Source organism: Phaethon aethereus (assembly GCF_964289735.1).
Source record: "Phaethon aethereus genome assembly, chromosome: 5".
Lineage (NCBI taxonomy): Eukaryota > Metazoa > Chordata > Aves > Phaethontiformes > Phaethontidae > Phaethon > Phaethon aethereus.
The window spans coordinates 27,559,622-27,580,498 of record NC_138579.1 but is presented as its reverse complement, the minus strand read 5'-3'; the positions used below and the strand labels follow the sequence as shown (position 1 = coordinate 27,580,498).

The 20,877-nt window shown below is 39.6% G+C and overlaps 1 protein-coding gene across 1 annotated transcript in view; it reads left to right on the top strand.

Moving 5' to 3' along the window:
• The window catches only part of LIN52 (lin-52 DREAM MuvB core complex component), a gene marked incomplete at its 3' end in the record, with an annotated part of 42,620 nt that extends 23,317 nt beyond the window's left edge, over positions 1–19,303 (top strand). Inside the window, exon 6 of the mRNA XM_081999950.1 lies at positions 19,248–19,303. Coding sequence (XP_081856076.1) covers positions 19,248–19,303 — 56 coding nt within the window. The remainder of the gene's footprint in view (positions 1–19,247) is intronic.
• Between the last annotated feature and the right edge of the window lie 1,574 nt (positions 19,304–20,877).

Below are 20,877 nucleotides of genomic sequence, written 5' to 3'. Positions count from 1 at the left end.
ACATGGGGAATTCTGTCTAGTCTTCCATGAAATCTCCCCAATAACACCACTTTCCTCTCTTCAGACTCCTCAAATTTTAGCAGTCATGCCTGGAAAACCCTTGATGCTGCATTCTCAGCTTCAGCTGCTAAGAACTGAACGCAGCATCATCATCTTTGGTTTAGGAAGAACAAATAGCTATTGTTGAGTATTAATATGGGTCCATTCCAGAGACAGTAATAAGCGTACTGGGAATGCCTTGGTTTCCTTTAGCTCAGAGCTGCTGCAGACTTGACAAAGGTTTTCCACCTGTTTCCCAAACTATCAGCTGCTTCCACATCCGAGCAGTTTACTCATCTTTTGTCAGAGGGTTTTTGGGTTGGGAATATCTGTATTCTTTCATCCAGCCATGCTTCTAGCAAGGAAAAAGTTTTCTGGGCTGGCTCAGCCTCAAGGATTCTCTTTCATGGTGTTGGCACCAAATTGAAAATGAACAGGTACCACCCCTTAGCTAAATTGCAGTAATTGATTGTGTATGTGCTGTAGCCTGTCTCAATTTAAGAAGCCATCAGATCTCAAGCCTCCCTTGGTAAAGGCAGAATACAGCATTGGGTTTACCTTTGGCCAGGCATGTTGATCACTAGCTCCTTCTCTCCTGGGACTTCCTGGCTTTTGTCCCCGTGCAAGGGGACAGTTGCTCTCCTGAACCTCACCCCTCTTTCCATTTCTCAGTCTGCTAACTATTCATAACCCATCTAGTTTCCTTTAACCTTGCATGGGCCCTTTCAAAGAAGTCACCAGTACCTTGACAGCTTATGTCCTTGTTTCTCATGCTACTGGCATCCTTAGCCTTACTGTATCACCTATCTCTCTGCCTATTTTGAAGATTATTCTGCTCTCTTCTCCCTGCATGTAAACTTAGACTGATTTTGTAGCTCAGGAGTCTTCCTTTGTTTTATCCTGAATTAAAAAGGAGACTTGGTAGTGTGTTCTGTAGCTTCTTCTGAAAGCAGGCGTGTGCCAGGAACCTCACAAGCTTATGGCTTTCCACATATTAAGGCACTTAGTGATGCATCATTTTAATTAAATTAACCAGAATTCATAAATTGTAGATAGACAGATTTTCCAGATCATCTCAATATGAGCTTTTAGAGTGATCAACACTCTGCTGGTGTTTAATCCATCAGACTGCCATATGGAGTGTTGAAGAGCAGAATATCTGTTTATTAACAATTGTTGTTTTTTCACGTCAGCAAGTATGATTTTCATATTTGAGGACCTGGGAATGCAATCTGTTGCTGCATGAATTATATCAGCCTCATGCCAGACCCCATTTCATGTCTATCCCTCTTTTTATTGAATCCAGGTGATTCAGTAGGCTGTCTAAATGGCATGATAGACCAAGAGGGTCATTCTACCAGAGTCTCCAGGAGTTCTTTGGTTACACTATCACAAGAGGAATGTGTCCAGATGCCCTTTAGGAGAAATTACAGATATCTCTAGTGTCAGTGTTTTCTCTAAACAGTTGAGACACATTTAATGAAGCTTTGCAATTTGAACAACCAGATTATAAGTTATAATTCAAAAAGTCAGAAAGTTGTTCTTCATCTTCAAGATCAAGGTGACCTTTTATTTGCTCTATTAATAAATAGCTGTCCTCAAATTCTAGGCTATTTTCTGTGTTGGACTTCCTTAGCAATAGAAGTTACCTGTCTTTCAGAGTAGTGGTCTCTTCCATTTTTGTATTTGGATTTGTAACACATAAGACTGTTTCTGCTTCTTTAGCTGAGTGAGCTCTGCCAGTTGTTGGTCTTTCCAATGGGGAAAAATACTCTTAAGGCAAGAGCAAAAAACCTGCCTGTCTTGGGACTTTTTCATTGTTGTCTTCAAAAAGAAGTATTAGCTGTTCTAGGATGGGAGATGAGATAGGCCCAGTGCAGAAATATGTTTTGCAACCTAGGCATCAGGCTCTTCCTACCAAATCTGATTTAAGATATTTGCCACTGTCAGAACCCCCTGAATGTTCAGCAGGAGTTACACACAGTCATTTTTATGCATCCAAACATTTTCATAACTATTGGCTTATTTGCTTTCTTGGATGCATTGTCAGAGTGTGGGAAATAAGGAGTGCTTATTAAGACAACTTCAATTCTGATCTCTGTTTAGGTAGGGTATGAAGAGGAGGGAACTGTTGGTATGTGTTGATCATGAGAGATGGAAAACAGTGATTTCTAACCTTTAGTAGAGTTGTTCATCTTATCCAGCAGATGGCATTGAAAATGTACCTGCTGCTCCCTTCTTGCTAAGCAGTGCCTTAGCTGAAATCTGAAATCCTACAGTATAGGCTGTACTCTTCCTTTTTCTCTGGTGCATAGCTGCAGATGGCTTCCTAATGAGGATTTTGAGTGCCCCCTGCCTAGTGGGTAAAACAAAAGCCAGCACATCCATGGAGTAACAAGAAAGGAATTTAAGGCTGGTGTGCCTGCACCAAAATCCCTTTTCAGGGTTTCAAAGTATTCCTTTAAACATTTAGTGTTTGGGCGAGCCCTATTAGTAGTCTTCTCTTTCCTGACTTACATTGTTTGTCCATCTGCTTGTCTGCCAGTCATCTTGGTATTTGTGTCTTGTGGGCAATAAGCAGTGATCTTTCAATAAGCTCAGCAGCAAAGGTAATGTTAAGCCATCCTCCTTTTGAGTAGTCCTGCAGTACTCACTAGCTCAGACCTGCTGCTGGATTCCCGGAGAGGGCGCAAGTTCTTCAAGCCAGTGGCAGCATCTTCCCAGCGAAGAGCATTTTGTAGGCTGGTGACAGTAGGAGTTTGTAGGCCTTTTCATGTGGGTCATTGGGAGGAGGAGAGATTGTGGATGTTGATGATATTTAGAGTGGGTATCACTTAGCTTCTAAATTAAATCATGAGGACATTGGGATGTAGATGTAGTGTAATGATTCAAATGGTACTGGCTATGGCAACGCAGCTGAGAACTGAAAGTTGTTTACTATACATGAAAAGAAGTTCAGTTCTGTAGTACTTATCTTTGTTTCCTGTTTTCTTTATTCTTTTATCTTTATTCTTTCTTTTCATTAAATATGCTGTTTAATATAATTTCTGTGCAAGCATTACCATACTCATGCAAGGTAGTGTATTATTACTCCCGAGCAGCCAAATAATTTGAAAGATAAACGATACAATGATAAAATTTATGTGCATGAAACACAACTATCATGTGGAGTTAGCATGAATGCCCACATCAGAACTATGTAGCGTGACTTTGCCTCCTGTTGTTTATATATTGTCCTGTATTGTGACTATAAGTTAGCAACATACCCATTTCAGAGTATTTAGACCACATGGAGAGCTAATAAACTTCGCTACCTTTCTAGAACCTATGGAATTAAAAATGCCTTCTACCAGCCCCTTCATTTCCCTTATATCTGAGAACCTGAGTAGATGTGGGAACCAGAGTTTTTGACTCTCTCCTCCTCCTATTCCAAACAAATTATCCGTGATCCCTTTTTTGACAGTGAACACCACTGCTGTTCTGTCTCTCATTTAGCCTTGTGACCAAGTACAATGGCTTGATGCTCCAGTAAGTTCAGGCATCCAAGCTATAATCTAAATCTTCTTCAGTTTTTCTATGTAACACCTATGGAATAAAACCTTTCCTACCTATCCACACAGCTCTTATCCAAGTTCTTAAAATATTATACCTTTTCAAGGGTCTTTTACTTTGATCTTAACAAATCTTGTTCCACTCACAAAGATGAGCTCATAATTTTGACTGATCAAGATCTCCATACATTTCGCCACATGCTTCAGCATTGTATCAAATCACTTTTCTTTCTCTTAATGATGTGTTTGGTGCTGTATCTAATACACTGCATCCAGTAACAGAAAGACAACAGACACTTCCAGTCTGTCAAAAATGCAAATTACTATGAGTCATTACTGTGTTTTCTAAGAAACTGGTTTCCCTGCACACTTTGGAGGCATGCTTTGCAAACATCCAGGGAGCTAGCTCATCCTCCTTCCACCTGCTGTACAGTATGTATAGAAATCTTGGTAACTGTGAAGATGATGTGTTGTGAGTGTGATACTTTTCAGTGTTTTCAGTCTCATTTAACTGTGTACCTCTATTTTCTGTCTGTATTTATATAGTGTCTCTCCTAAGCTCCTTAGGGCAGAAAGAACTTGTCCTGTGTTTGTACACCATGTAGCAAGTGGGTAATTGATCAACAACAAGAACTTCCAGGCATCAAAATAATTACTCAAGATGTACATCACCATTGCTAGCTAGCTCTATTTATTTAAAGGTATTCATCAAGCTAGCATCCTGGCTCTTCTCTTTTTGTTGACACTGTTGAACATGTTGGCTTCCTCTGCTTTGACATTACATGTCTTAACAGCAGATATGTATGGAATAAACTTTGTGGAGTATTCCTTGAAGGGCTTTGATGACATAAAAACAGTCTTCTGCAGGAGTATTCAAGGCTCTTTTGACCGACTACTTAGGAAAGCAGTTCCAGGAAATGCCACAAAGAGATATACCTGACGTTTGGGACTAGTGTCCACAGCTGTTACCTTTTCACACCTACCTGCACTCTCCAAATCAGAAATAGAATCACTGTAAGCTGTACATGCAGACAGATCTTAAATAAGTTGAACTGCTGTTTTGGAGGCATTTGTATCTTTCTGTAGATTTATATGAGGTTCTCAACTTAGACACCTCCATCTGGAACCTTAATTTAATTGGCATGGATCTAAGCCTTGGATCTAAAACACTATTCATGAGATTAAAATAGATTCCTTGTTTCGTAATAATTCTGTTCCCTCAATCTGGGAACTGGACAGAGAAAGATATATATCAATTCATGGATGGTGGAACCTGAGGGATGGATGGAGAAGTCACATAGCTGGAGTGACTGCTTGAGGAATAGAAACCGAGTTTCCATTTGCAGTCTAAAGTGCTGTCTGATGGGGCATGCTGTCATTCCAGCCCAATAATAATTTTATCTATCAAAGAAAACCTTACCTGTAAGTAACACCACTCTTGTTGTATTTGACATAATGCTTTCTGACATGAAAATAATATCATTCATAACTATTATCAGAAACTGAAGAGGACATACTCGAAGTTCAAACATGGCAACAATTAGTCACAGCCTTGCTTTTTCTTCGGTTATAAAATAGGAGAGAGTGGAGTAAAATTTGTTCTCTGGACCTTCACTTTCTGTATAAATTGCAGGCCGCTTCAAGGGCCATAATATCTTTAAATGTTTTATGCCATGTATGTAAAAAGTAAAATCTTTTTTCCAGGAAGTTGTAAAGTAACTCTAATTTGCTGTTACTTCTTGTTGGGTAAGTCTGATAAAGTTAACAAATTAAGTATGATCTTTGTATGCATTTGTAATCACAAAGTTTTGGTTAAACTGCACTGATGTAGGGTTTTTCCTTAACAAAAGTTTGTCACTTTAGTAGGTTTGTAAAGAGTAGGTTTCAAAAGCATTGGCATAAGTTGAGGTGGATAGAAGGTGGTGACACAAGGATCAGTACCTGGGCCAACTTCACTTGATAGCTCTTTATACTTGGACTGATAAGAATAGTTATGCTAAGTTGTACTGATATTCTTTATGTTAGTTTTTTTTAAATAGGATTTTGATGTTTCTGAACTAAAAACTTGCTGTTTGGCAGAATTTTCATGAACTTGCTGGAGAATTTAGTTACACAAAGTAATTGGAGTTTGTGTGCAATTGGTGAATGTGGCAGCATTTAATCATGTTGCATGTACCCTTCAAGCCTCCTGAGCTCCTGGGATGGTCCAGAACAACCAGGTGGAAGCACAGTCCCCAGCATGGTGAAGCAGAGCGGATTGCTCTACCCCTGTATATCTTCAGGCTTGAGTGAAACGCCAAGACACAGCAAATTATTGTGCTGTTTCCCACCTCTTCTGCTTGACTTTAATAATTGTTTGCGCTTTACAACCCGTATTTCTGCATAAGGTTTCATAATCATCTCCCAGAAAGGAAGTAAGTCTCATTCTCTCTTTTGTAACTTCAGATACTCTGTCACTTCAGGCAGTCTTTTGGTAGGAATAATTTCAAGATAGTGTGAAATACACCATTCACTTCTAGAAAGCTGCTTATAAATCAAGAGATTTCTTCATAAGATGTGAAAAAAAGTGGATCTCTGATTTTGAAAGATAGCGCAGTTGTTATTTTACATCTCTACACTTGAGAAGATAAATTGAAAATTCCTATTGACTCCCAACCCTGAAAAGAATAAGAGGAGAGGAATTCAGAAAAAAGTAATGGAAGATAGTTGGATTAAAAGTAGCAAATAGGAATGCTTTTTAAACAATAATTTGATGTGGAACTTTCTGTCATACTAAGATTCTCTTTTTTTCTTTTTTTTTTTTTTTCCTTGAGACCAAGTACTCTAGCAGCTACTGAAAAGGAATCAGGCAATTAAATGGATCATAAGAACATTTCTAGTTATAGCAGAATAAAATATAAAATGAAGTAGGAAATATCAACTGCTTCAGGATATAAAACAAGCACTTAAGAAGAGGAGGAAACTTTCAGAGACTATTATTCCATATGTCTTCATAATAGGGTTCCTTGGGTTTTTTCCTGTGATGTTTCTGATATTGGGTGCAGTCAGACAGGATACCTGCCTGGGTAGATCACTGATCCGCCCTGCTCTATCAATTCCTGTGTTCATTTATGGTTTTTATGACTACAGACCTGACAGATCTTGTTTAATAGGAAATAACATTTCTACAATATACTGTATTACTCTTCTTTTAGCGACTAGTCTTAGATCCTAACTATTGATAGGATTTTATTTACAAGATTTTAGTCAGTGATACAGAATGTAAATTCAGAGCATGCTCTGAGTTACATCTCTAGAGAGAACATTATTATTAAACCTTTTTGAGGGTGTCCCCAGTGGCAGCTCCATAGAGCAGGTGGCCTGCATGGCACAAGCACACAGGGAGTCAGGAGCCTGTGTCTTATCAGAGCATATAATCTAAAAATCACTCAGCCTGTTTCTCTCTCCTGGGGAGACAACGATGACACAAGACTCTTTTGCTAAAAAGTAATTGTTAACCTGCAGAAGACGTCATTCAACAAATCCCAACAGAAAAGGGCTGGGTGATGGATGTTTCTGGGTAGCGGGCCAAGCTGTCATTTGGTTTTCAACAGATAGTTCTCCGGGTTGCCTCAAGGTTTTCACGTCTATTATCTGGCTTACTTGAAAATAGAGAGCATATTAATTAAAAAAAATGTTTACAATTTGTGTTTACTAATGCATGTATATAAAACTTGGAGGAGAAAACAGTTCCTCCCCCGTCTCGGGGCACAAAGTGCACTGACTCTTGACTGGTGCTCAGCTTTCCTGGAACTCTAAGCGAAGCAGTGGCTGGGTGGAGGCTAGAGGCTAGGAAACGGTGTTGAACAGGAATATAGCAGGTAGGTACTATTTGGGAAAGGAATGTAGGATTGCATATACATCTGTTGATAGGAGCATGTCCGGTAGGTTGAGGGAGGTGATTGTGCACTTCTACTCAGCAGTCATTAGACTGCATCTGCAATGCTATATCCAGTGGTATCCTCCATGCCGCAGCATGAGGAAGACATTGGTAAATTGGAGTGAGTTCAGCGGAGGGCTACCAAGATGATCAGGTGGCTGGAGCACTTGCCCTGTGAACAGAGGCCAAGGGAATGTGTCCTGTTCAGCATGGAGAAAAGGTGAGTTCACAGGGACCTGACAGCTGCCTGCTAGTACCTGTGAGGAGGTTATTGAGAAAATGGAGTCAGGCTCTGCGTAGTTCTGCATGGTGGGAGGACAAGAGACAACAGTCATAAATAGAAGCAAGAAGATTTCTGACTTGATTCAGGAAAAAATTTTCTCAGTATGGAACAGTCAAGTATTGGAAGGATTGCCAAGAGAGGTTTTGCAGTCTCCATCATGGATGTTTTTAAGACTTGACTGGCTAAAGCCTTGAGCAGCCTGCCTGTTCTGAACAGAAGGTTGACTGGACACCTGCCAAGGTCTTTCCAAACCTGAATGATTCTGATTCTGTACAATTTTTCTCATATGATATTGTACTGTATACCTTATAATTTGATCTGTTCTGTTCTCATAAATTCAATTTTCTTCATTCATCACTTTTTCCTTATATGCTTCTTTTACTTATACCTCTTCTACTCTGCTGTGTCTTTCTACCTCCAAATATGTCTGATAATCCCATTGTCACTGAAACATGGAATCATCTGGGTTCTCCTGGCTTCCAAAGTTTCTTCAGTGTCCCTCAATCCTCAGAGCAATCTTATCAGTCACTGGATGTTTGGAGACTACTCATGGCCATCACCACCCTCTGCTTTACATTCTGAGCTGTCCTGTAGATGGTTTGCTTTCTGCATTACTGCAGTGCCTCTGTTCTTGGTTTCCAGTAATGGATGAAGAACACTTGTCTGCTCATTAAAAGATAGCTATGGCACTGTATTCAGCTTTCATAAGAGTAAGTAACGGTAGACATGGTCTCAGACCAGTGGTGTGCATGGACTAGGAATAAACATTAAGAGATTTTTGGAAGCAAAAGAGTACCAAAGCTTACTGGGCTGCTCTCAGTAGATCTTCTGGAGTGAAAAATAATGTTGTTTTGTTTTGGCTTGGGTTTTTTTTTTAGGAATGACAGTTGATTAGTATGCTTTATTTCTGGGTTTCAAGAAACTGGAATTTCTTCTGGCCGCTACTCTCAGGAGTTACCTGCAGACTCTGATACCTCTGTATTTCTTTTATTTGAATCATGTCTTTTAAGCTTTTCTGCAAAACCCATGGGTACTAGAAGTGTGAGGGTGATTATGAAAAATGTTCTCATATTTCTTCATGGGTCTGGGAGGGATTATTGTTGGTGCATCTTTTACATCTGCTTTTACAGCTGGTCCTTGACTAGTTGCCTTTGAGCTGATTAACAGTTAAATTGTAATAATTGTAGCAGAGCCTGCATTGTTTATATTTTAATATCTATATCAAACAGTCCTGAGTGGTATTACAATCTTGTTATCAAGTAGGTCAAACTAAAACTAGTGATAGTTTCTCTGAGTAACAACAATTTTTGTGTGATTTTTAACTCTTACAAATACACATTTTTTTCTTTTGAATTTTAATTTGACTCTAATAGCATTTGGATGCTGTAAAAACTGTAACACTTCTAAATCAGTGCATTTCCTCAGATGTCTTGTGACCAACTTGGGGTTGGTAATGATGGTTTTGAATTCCCTGAACCCTCTTCTGGACTTTAAAATATTCCTCAGCTCAGGGTATTGTTGCCAGAAGAGGATTGTGGCAGGCAGAGCGCATGAAACTGGTCAGTAGTATAACTGAAAAAACTGGACTAAAGCAAGCAGTGAATATACTGGGAAGGATGAGGATAGAGATGAGGGTAGTCATTAAGGAAAGTGCCTTTGATTCATGTGGAGGAAAGAATAAAATGATGGAGGCAATTGTGAAGGTTTTCTTCTGCAGCCCACAAACTGCATATTGCTGCTCTTCCATAACTTCTGGTTTAACTAAGGTTGAGGTTTTGGCCTGGGAACACTGAGATTTCAATCACTTACTTGTATTTGCTCATACAGGCTTTTTACTTGGATTCTTTTTAAATTATGTAAGTTCTGTATGTAGTTTCATGATCGTCTTGTTGTAATTATGGCAAAAGGAATGTTGGTTTATTTCATGTGTAAATCAAATAATATTGTTCAGTGATAAAAAGCCTCAATCTTCTTTTCATAGAGACCTTCAATACTCATAATTCATTGTCGTGTCAAGGGCTGCATTCATCTATGTGGAAAAATGTTTCAATAAGGAATCCTGGGATTAGAAAACATTTTTAAAAATTAGTCTGCTTTTTAAAGTAAAGACAGACCTCTGGACAAATAAATACCGACTACCCATAGTATGAGCTTCTTTCATCCAGATATCTCTTCCTATGAAGCTTGTTGACAGAAGTTGAATTTAAAAATTCACTTCTGCTTCACAGCTCAAGCCATTAGCTAACCTACTGACAGGGCCTTGTTTCTGCCTTTTGGAGGTCAAGGAAGCCGTACTGTTCTTGAACCAGAGCTGCCAGCCTCCCCGTAAACATGCCTTGATGTCTTCTGATTGGATTTGTGTGCCCTGGCTTGCATAACCATACAGTTTGTATCCCAGCATTATTAGCCAAAAGGAGTATAGGGACTTACATAATCATTACACGATTATTTTTCAGTAACTGTACTGTAAATATGTAATTCTCTCTACTCCTAATAACTCTTAATCCCTTTGTTCCTATTGGCTCCTAGGCTCAGATTTTGCCATGGCCTGCGTGCCCTGGTCACTGATAAGACTTGAAAAAATTGTTACTTTCAAGGTTCACCTGCTTTGCTCCCAACCGGTAAATACCTCCTCCCCAGCATCGGCAGGGGCACCGCATGATGGTGCACTGTTCTGTGGGAGCTTGGGCAGCGCTTCTTCCTGCGTGCCTTCTGAGATGAGTCCGCTCGCATCCAGAAACCTTTCATACCCAGCTGTGTGCGTGTATTCAGCGCAGACCTCTCCGCCCAGCTTCTTCATGTGTTTTATACTCAAGAGTTCTTGAGCAAACAGTTTTTTGATCTCATTTCTCCATGTTGCTCAGTAAAGAAGATTCCTCTTTGAGATACTGTGCTGAGAAAACCTAAATCATGAAGAACTCTCGGTCCTCCCCAGGGATTGGGAGCCCAGGAAGATATTTTCCTTTTTGGTACAAGGAGGTAGAAAAAAACCCCTTAGAGTGCTGCTTGTTAAAACATGCCCCATTTCTATCTCACTATTTGCGCCCAACATCTATGGGACTTGGTGGCCAAAGCTCTCCCAAGCTGTAGCTATTTCAGTGATAACTTCACGTTAGTAAAGTCCCTTTAAGGTATACTTGAAAGTATCCTAAACTTTGATATAAAATTGCCTTTATACTGCTTTTACTATTAGAAACATAACTTGAATTTCTTTCTTTAAGCCTTATAAAATACTTGAACATCATTCTTTGTTTAATTAGCTTCATGAGTCAGTGCCTGGTCTTAGGTCTTGACATTTTTGGCGTGTGAAATTTTTTTGTGTATTTGACCTTGGCTGTATTCCAGAATAAATATTTTAAGCTGCTAGTTGTGTGTGGGTTTTGGTTTTTTTTTTTGTCTTCAGTCTGAGACTAGGGGGCAGACATAACCAGCACTGAGAGAAGTGAACTGTATAAACCACAATTAGAATTGCAGTGCACAGGTGTCTGAAGATCTTATACAATTGCCAAGCTATTTGTTTCGCAAATGAGAGGGGCTTTAGGAGTGTATTTTGGAGAATAAAGGGAGCAGAAGGCCTTCCGTTTGGATGTTAGTGTTGTGGTTTTGGTTTTGTTGGTGTGTGGGTTTTTTTTTTTTTCCAAATCCTAGTTTAAATTCTTCCAGACTTGATACATTTGATATCTTTAAAGAACCAGCGTAATGAATGGTTGAAAGTGATCTACTGCGGCTGGTGATGGAATTTATAACTTCCTTCAGACAGGAATCAACAGTTAAGAATAAAAATTTCTTGCATGCTGGCTTTTCTTTGACCATCAAGTTAGGTCTTGTGGTTTAAAAATCTCAATGCCAATGTCCAAAGTAAGATGACTTGTAATGATATTAAAGGAGAATGGCTTTAGCATCAGGCTTATGGGTGAGTTCTGTTGCTTGAGGATCTTTTTGGGAAGGTAGGCATCTTAAATCTCTATGCTAGTCATATACAAAGTATTATTGCAATGAAAAAATAGTGAAGTGAATGAACAGCAGCTCAAGGTACAAGACACTCGATGTATCCAGAGTCCCAGTGTTCACTGTATTTTGCAATTTAATGCACTATAATTTTTTAGTTCTGTATTTCTGTATGCTCCACTGTGTCAGATCTGCATTCTTGGGATGTGAGGTTCCATTAAAAAATAAATAATAATCGCAGCCCCCGCTCCCCCCACGTACACTCATTTGCTATAATATGGTAATGATATCACCGTAGCAGTAATTACGGGTCATCTTCATTTCTTTCATCTCTGCTGGTTCTGATGGCTTCATTCCTTTGACGGAGAAGATTTGGCTCTGGGTGCTGTGATTATTTTGTTAAGCATTATTCGAATAGACAGGAGTGAGAGAAATTAATCAATCCAAATGCAATTAGCATCATGTTTAACCCAGTGATGGACGTCTCAAGGTGAAACAGCCAGGGGAGTTTCAGACATTATTATTCAATCCAGTGGCTCTTATCTAAATTATAATCAAGAGAGGTTTTTATTGGCTTTGCAGAGAGAAGATGTAACTCTTTCCCTGCTTTGGGGGTCAAAGGGATCAGGTCTTTGGCCCCACAGGATGCTGGCTGCAGGCAGCTCCTAGAAATGGGAAGTACTGTAAGAGTTTCCTTTAATATGGGGGTCACTTGGGGCAAAAGATCTGTGCATCCTAATATCCATGACCTGTAAGTTTAGTAGCTCCTGGGCATTGGGAGGGATGTCACTGCCCCTTGCTTCGAGTGTTTTCATTGACTGGCTTTGCCCGCCTGTATGTGAATGAATACTGTTTGCAGTTTTTGCATTCGAAGCTCTGTGGGCATTGTTTGCAACTGACTGCAAACAGGATGGTGCTGCCGTGCAAGGTAGGGAAATCTGATCAGGAGAACAAGGTAAATTCTTCAGAGAAGGAATCAATTTTTTTTTTTTAAGAGCAGATGTAATTTTAGTATTTATTCATCTTCATATCCACCATTCTGGATAATCCTGAATGATCTCTTGAGATCTCTTACCAGGTATATGCTACAACACTAATGTGGTGGAGAAAAACAAGGTGGAAAGAGGTCACATGAGGATTTCATGATTCAGGAAAGCATTAGGTATTTGATTGCAATTCTTAAGGCTCTAGATAACACTCACTGAACTGTTTCAGTGGTTTAAAACTTTATCAACCTCTGCTATTTACCACTTCTCTGTCAGAGATGACTCTTTTCACAGCACGCTGGGAGGAGCGGTCCGTGTGCCTCAGCTGCTCTGGTTCACAGCCTTGCCTTGTGCAAGCCTCCCCCTTCTTTGGCATTTCAAAACAAGTCATGCCAGACTGTGAGCTACAGCTGAAGTAAGGGCAGATTCTGCAGTCTCATTCACCAAGGGAAGGATGGTGATGTTTTGTACCAAGGGTGGTGTTAATATTTTAAAATGCTGCAGCAAGACTTGACAGAGCTCATCTTTCAGAGCCTGAATTCTAGCACGGTTGCTGACTCCCTTAGTATACATCTGTACATCACTCCTTACTGAGGCTGTGACCCCATCTGTAAGATAGGAATTAAATCACTGGATGTCTCAAGAATATTGTGAAGCTTGATAAACTTTGCAAGTTCTTTGATATTGATTATTGAAAGATGCCATGGTCATGCAAGCTTATTCCACCTGGAGGTTTATGCTGATTCTGTCGTCTTACCTGAAAAATGTGTTTCAGGAGTGCTAGATGATTATGCTGGTCTGCAGGGTAAGTGTAACAGTTCCTGAAGCACAGGTTTGAGTATCTGCATGTGCCAGCTCTACCTTCAGTAAAGGCAACGGATGTTGCTTTTGCTAACCACTGCCCTCCTGCACTTCCAGCTCTTTATGAAATTGGGCTTGGTGTAGCATTCACTGGTAAGTATTTGTCAAAGGCCCACAGTCATCGCGCAGCAGTTCATTTGAGAATTAGGTTAAGGAAGTATGCAGTTAGCAGAGTAATTGGAGCTCTTTTTATGAAGGAAGAGGAGTGAGCTGGTGCCAGCAGGCATCCAGGTGGTGGTAGGATTTTGGGGGTTTGGTCTTGAGATAGAAAGTACTCCATACAGATTTCCGTCTCTGATAGAAGTTCAAATTATGTTGGCTTGGTAATAATATTCTGTTGGTCTCATCTGAAATAAGATGTTTTTTTCTTTGAGGGCTGTTTAGTAATAATGTAATTTGTAAATATTTTTGCTGGTTTAGATTGACTTTTTACCTTCACTCCCCACCCCCACCCCACCCCCGCAACTGATTTTTTTTAATTTGCCTTCCAAATGCAGTACTAGTTGAGCCCAGCCAAAAGATGTGGCTTTGCCATTGTCTTTCACAAGTCAAGTTGAGAAAGACTCCCACAGTTACACACAGGCAGATTCCTCTAGGCCTCTTTTATGTGCTGTTAACTAGGAAAAAAGAACAGTTGTGTCTTCTTATCCTAACATTGTGTTTCAGGGCAAAAGGAGTAATTTCTGATGCAACAGATCCTTGTGATAGAGGGGTTAAAAACCAGCGTGGTGTTCTGCTGTCTCTCTGCAATTCATGTTCTTTGCCCTGAACTGGTAATTTCCACTGATAATTCTTCAGAAATAAACGCCTTTAGTTTTGTTTTCTGTATAGTCCTAAGACACAGCAGTAGTTTGAGAGTGCATGATTAGTACTTTAAAGGAATCCTTCCATGTTGAAAAATGTTCTTTAGCTACCGTAAATACAACTGAATGAGAAGAATAACTGATAAGCTAACAAAGTATGACAGTGCCTAAAATAACCTTTTTGTAGTCAAGTATGTAGCATTCAAAGTGTGATACTACAAGACATTTCAGGGCTAAAAACATGTTCTGTTCACAGGGCATTAATTGTATTTCCAGTTCTTTTTAGTAACGAGACCTTTAGATTTCAACACGACTACATTTTCAGGTCAGAGGAGAAGCACAGTCAAATCAAAGTTGTACATCTTGGGGAGAGGCACAGTAGTGCTGCTTTAGTGGGTGACTTAATTTTAAAATATCTGATTTGAAGATGCTCACAGGCTTTGTTTTGAGATTTTTAGATAAGCCCAGAAGTAGTGAGCAGCAGAAGGTGTTAATGATCATGATAAATGTGGGATAAATACAGTTTTTAAATACATCTTTTACATAGACTTTATCACCAAGTGTGTTGCGGTTTTGCATTTAAGTGTATATTATGTTAAAAAAGTATGTACATATGTGTGTTGCTTAGGGATTCTCCTGGATGAAAGTTGCTTATATAAGTGTAAATCACTGTTTTCATTGCTGATTTTATAGCAGTAAATCCTTCCATTATTTCCTGGCTATCCAGACCTTATGACACAGTATGTCCTGAGCTGTCATATGTGTGAGAAGGCTTTTTATGGGGAGCAATCAGGCTGGACCCCAATCTCCAGTGCAGTGTTTTTTTCTAATTAAATTGTCATCGGACGGAATATCCAGAACAGCAGTTTTCATTTTCAATCGAGGAAAAAACATTATGAGTCTTTGTCATTTGATTAAAAGTTACTTAACCTTTAAATTGCTACAGATGTAAAGATAGCTCTGAGTTTCTAACGTAATCGCCTCCAAGTTAAAATCAGGAAAATCTTTGTGTAATGAAACCCATATGTCATAGTGAAAGGATGCAAAGCACTGGCAGAGTGGGCTGCTCTAGCAGGAGATTCTGCCCCAATCTTGTTAACCAGGACTGCTTTTGGTAATCCCTCATCTCCTCACTTGTAGGAAATCAATCTGTACTACTGAATCTTTTCAACCAGCAACTACAAAATTTACTGCGGAGAGGCAGCTTGGGGACAATTGTAGTAGAAAAGGAGCCCCAGGCAACAAGGCTAAACGCGGGATTGAGGGATTGAAGTTCTAAAGAGGAGATTATATTAAACCTTATTCTGCTCCCCTATCAAGTAGAAATCTCTCCTTCTCTTTTCAGCCCCAGCCTTTCCTACCCAATACCTGTTCTTGAGATCTGCTTGGCAGATCTTGTCAGGCAGCAAACTTAACTTGTACATGACAGCATTCTCTGTTAATTATAATAGCCTGACACCATTTTTCAAGACATTTCTCTAAAAGAGTCTATCTAAGCACTCAACTTCCGTTGTAACCAGTGCTGATAACATCTTAAAGTGTTTTTTTCTGATGGTCTTCAGTATCCTCTTCCTCCTCCCTAGTAGGTGAGATTAATTTGTGTCCAAGCTATTGCGATCATATCCGTTGTAGATTTTTCTATTGTAGTAGATGCACAGCGTAGGCAAGGTTGTAAATTGTAACATGACATGGAGATTCATGTTTCTGTTTCACGCTGCACAGCCTCTCTGTAGTGTCTGTTTGCTGGTACAATGAAACCTGCACTGAAGCCCTCTCTTCCCTTGAAGTCCGTGGTTTAAGCAACCATTTTAAAGAAAAAATCCCTAAGGTTTTCGCTACAGTTTTGTCCAACCTTTTAATTAAAAAATCCACCTCTATCTAGTACGCAACTGGCTTCTGCTGGTCCCTTGGGTAGTTGCTTAAGGCAGGTTTTACTGTCTCTCTTAGACTGCAATCATATTTAGAATGTGGGTGATGGTTTCTTCATTCACAAGCTCTTCCCTCACTCTAGCAAGCTCCAAAAGGCCCCACTGGAAATGATATTCCCATTATTAAGAATTCATTTATCAGAAGCAATACTGAGCAGAGGAGTCCGTTTAATATTAGACGCTTTTCTATGCAAAACCAAAGCTGAAATCATACTCCAGTGCGGATTAAAGAGGAACAAAGGGGAAGGAATAGCCAAGACGTTTGAACGCAGTACCATGTAATATGTATTTGGCCTGTCTTTACCAGGAATACATTGAATTGTGGTTCTTGGGCAGATGAGAGAAGCAGCAGCTGAAGCAGCAGCTGAAGCAGGGAGAACAAGATTGTTAATGTTTGTGGAAACTTGCCCTTAGTTTGGCTGTGATTTTTTTTTTTTTGTGATATGAGGATGTTATTTCCTGGCCATTTTCATATATATACAAAGATGTAAGGTCCCTTTTTTTTTTCAGTTTGGCATCATATCTTTAAAAATAAAGCCCCGGTGCAACCCTGAGTTTGTGAGGAGAAGAGGAATACAGAATAGCAGAAGGCTGTCTCCTGCTCCTAATGGGATTTTGTAGCAGCATGTGTGAGTTTGTTTCAGAAGTCAGAAATGAACAGATGTTGGTATAAATTACCTCTGTGTCTGATGTCTTGCAAATTAAAAGCGCGGTTGGCATCACTAAACAATTTCACCAGGTTGGGGGGGGAAGCGGGCGGTGATTATTGTAGCAGGTCGGTAAGAATCTTTAAGCTGCAGCAGAACAGGATAGCAAGGATAAAGGAATGAAGAATAAAATGAGAGGTCTGTGAATTAATCAGAAATGTTAACATCTCCGATGACAAGTGAACAGGAGGGCACGTGCTCTGGAGCAACCCCCAACCCACAGTAATTTCACTCTGCACAGAAGGAGTCTATGCTCTCTGCCTGATTTATAGGGTGCAGCCCTCTTTGGGGGAACAGAATTGTCATGCATTCGTATATCTCCTATATGGGACTTGTACTCCAGAAAACTTTCCACTCTATCAACTACAGTTTGGCTTTGTGCTTTCTCCATTAAGAGTGTTTTGAAACCATGCACTGTTGATGGTGCAAAGCAGGGATGTGTCAAAGAACTGGTGCTGAAAATCTATTCCTGGCTGAAATTTTTAAAGACTTGCATTTTTATTTAATCATGTTCTTTATGCATAACAACTTAGTTCCTGACAAAGTAACAATCCACTCTGCCCTTCTGCATCATCTTCTGTCCATTTGTCCCTTCAGCAGCACTTAAGATACAAGCTATCTTGAGGATGGGGAAGTAGAGGTACAGATGAGTACTTTTGTGGTAGTTCACGTTGTGAAACAAAAGCAGAGTTGGGAATGGATCCCAGATGATATAACTCACAGCTGGAGGCATGAGCCAAGCAAATAATGCGGTGATCTGCTTGAATCTGCAGCAGTCTAAAGCATGTTCCACTCACAGCAGTGGTCTTTGCAGCCTGTGAATATCAATACGTACCAGACAGTTCATAATACCACTAATTGTTTTACAAGGATCTTGATGACAAGATTTGTGGTACCTTGTGGTACAATTTTGGGTAGACAAATTAGAATGTAGTAATTTAAAGAAGAGGCTTTAAGACACAAATTCTAACCTTTAGGTAAAGAATAACAAAATATCTTTACCTGAGGGTACGTATTGAGTATTTTAAGATAAACATTTTTATTACATTTTAGTTCTGTTCTTACAGATAATCAGTTATGTCAAAAGAAAACCCAACATCAGCAACAAACCCACCTCCACTTTTTATGCTAATTGTAATTTCTGTTGTTTCTCTCAGTAGAGGGGTTGGCAATTGAATGGATAAAACAGAAAATGAATTCCCATCTCCTTCCAGAGTCTCTCTAGGCTAGGTGTGAGAAACATGCATGCTTTCATCAATCCTGTGAATAAAAACCTCCATGTTTTGATGCCTGTCAGTCTAGCACAAAGCTTATACCTTTATTTAAAAGAAATGAAGGGAAGCACCGATGGGAAGATCGTCTTTTTCTCCAGGACTCAATTGCTAATTGTGTTGTCTTTGATTCGTTGTATTGTTATTGCAAGACAAAGATAGTATTAGGGCTGCTCTGCCAGCTTGTGATCTTATGGGCTCACAAGTTAGAAATGCCTTGTGCAGAAAAGTGGCTGTGTAAACCCTGCTGTAATACAGCTACCAGAGATTGATGGTGCCACGAATAAGAGAGAGACATATAAACCTTGCCTTGCTGTATTAAACATCGAAGGACTGACAATGCAGAGAGAGAGAGAAGACCAAAGCTCTATAAACTTTACTTTATTACACCATCCATAGATGAAGTGCATTGAAGGAATATAAACCCCATTATATTACAGCATCCAGGGACTGACACTGCTGAGAGAGAGAAAATGCTGTCTAATTTCTGTTGAAGATCATAGCATCCAGGGACCAATAATCCTGAAACGGAGAAAGAGAGAGTTCCATAATCTCTGACGGATTATAACATCCAGGAACAATTGCTCTGAGACAGAGTGATGGAGATCTGGATTACACCATTCAGAGATGGATAGTACAGAGAAAAGGAGATGCTGTGAGAGCACAACGCAGTAGGAATAGAAAGCATAGATTGTATGTAATGAGACAGCCTGTATTGCTGAGTTCACAAGATTCCAGGCCCTGCCTGTATTTCTAGGATGTCAGGAATTCAAGCTGGAATGCAGTTTTATTTATTTTCCACTTAAAAAAAAATCCTTACTCACTATTGGTGTAAGCACAAATCTAAATTAATTTCTTATCCTATGGTTAAAATCTGTAAATTATACAATCGTTCAGGTTTCTTGGCTTTTAAAAAAACATTAATCTCTTTTTTCTCCCTTGTGATTTCAGCTAGAGAAATGACTCGAGGGAAGTTCCTGAACATCTTGGAGAAACCCAAAAAGTAGTTGCCTCATCTGGAGTTTGGACAAAAAAAACCCCAACTAGATCATTTTACGTACTGTGGATCCAGATGAGCCCCAGAATTTCTAAGAAGTACAAAACTCTTGCTCTAGACCTTCAGAAGCAAACATCTTTCTTTGCTTCCACAGCTCATCTCTTTACGGGGGAGACGTATTGCATACACAGGTCACAAGGACTGCAATTGGGTTGCATTGGAATTCGGACTTCATCTGACCATAAGATGTCCAACAGCAGGACTCGGCCCTGACATGCAAAGTTACCTGTTTTAATTAGCTATTCAAAGTCAACAGCCATAGTGTCTCTATTCATTTGCTCTCAGTGGCAGCACCTGTTTGAAGTACGCAGCAGATCTGACGCTGGCCAGTGCACATCATGAGGCATTGACCCTATTGTGTGTCTTTTGTCTTAGATGCATTGATTTCCTGTGTACAAACTTCCAGGCTGAAGGATTTGAGCAGAGTTTGGGGTGTGGATTGACCGATAGCACTGGTTCAGCAGGAACATATGCTTTTAGTGTAGAAATTGAGTGCAGTTTGTGCATTAGATTCCAGTTACTCACTGCCTTCAGAGAAGCGTGTCTGGAACTCCAAGGAGAGCCTTCAGACTTTCAGTACACCAGGAGTTTCATTTCGCTGCTAAACGGTTCTCTACTGAAATCAAGACAGACCGGCCATAGGGAAAAAGAGGTGTTACTGTATCATGAGGGAAAATATCCCTACAGAAACTTTGGCCAGTACACAAAGAAACAGCTTTGTAAGTCTACTGCAATTCTCTGCTTCTTACAGAGCTAGAAACTGAAGAAAGTTACGAAGTTGAAAGGAGGTAATATTTTCAGTTAGCACTCCAAGAAGGGGCAGCAGGATTGTTAGCCACATTGTAAGGATGGTCTGCTTATACAGAATTTTAACACTTCTGAAAGTAAAATTTTGTGGTATTTTTAATTATTTATAAAACAGCAACCTCAAATTTTTCTTCCCCTACAAAACCACAGTATTTAAGATACAATTTGCTGTGACCTGGTCTTTTTCAGCACACAGTTTGGGGCTTTATTCATCTTACAGTTTAATGTCTTTTCCTTCTGGTAATGCACTTCTGCATGTTCACCCCTGAGAAGAGGCATCTCTTTATTGAAGAGATAATTTTTTTCATTTCATCCTCTTTCCTTTTCCTAGAAAATAACATTTTAAGCCTTAGTAAATAGGTTCTTTCTAGGTTACAACATAATATTTAAACATTGAATGAAAAGCAGCATTTTTTCTCCATTTAGAAATGTTATTTTTAGCATGCAGGCTTTTCAAACTTTGTCATTTCCCAGACTGCAGTCACATGTGAGAGGAGAAATTACTTCGAAACAGGCTGTCCATAGAGCATTGCATTTTTCTGTCTGTGCAGAGAGAGGAGACTCTTTTCAGGTACATGTGCAATAAAGAGGAGCAAATTTTTTTAATCAAATAGACTTCTCTGAATTTTTACTGAAATGCTGGTGGCCTTTTGGTTTGCAGTCTGTGGTCTTGGTTATTACCAGTCAGAACTAGGCTCGTTTTGGACAGCTCCTGTT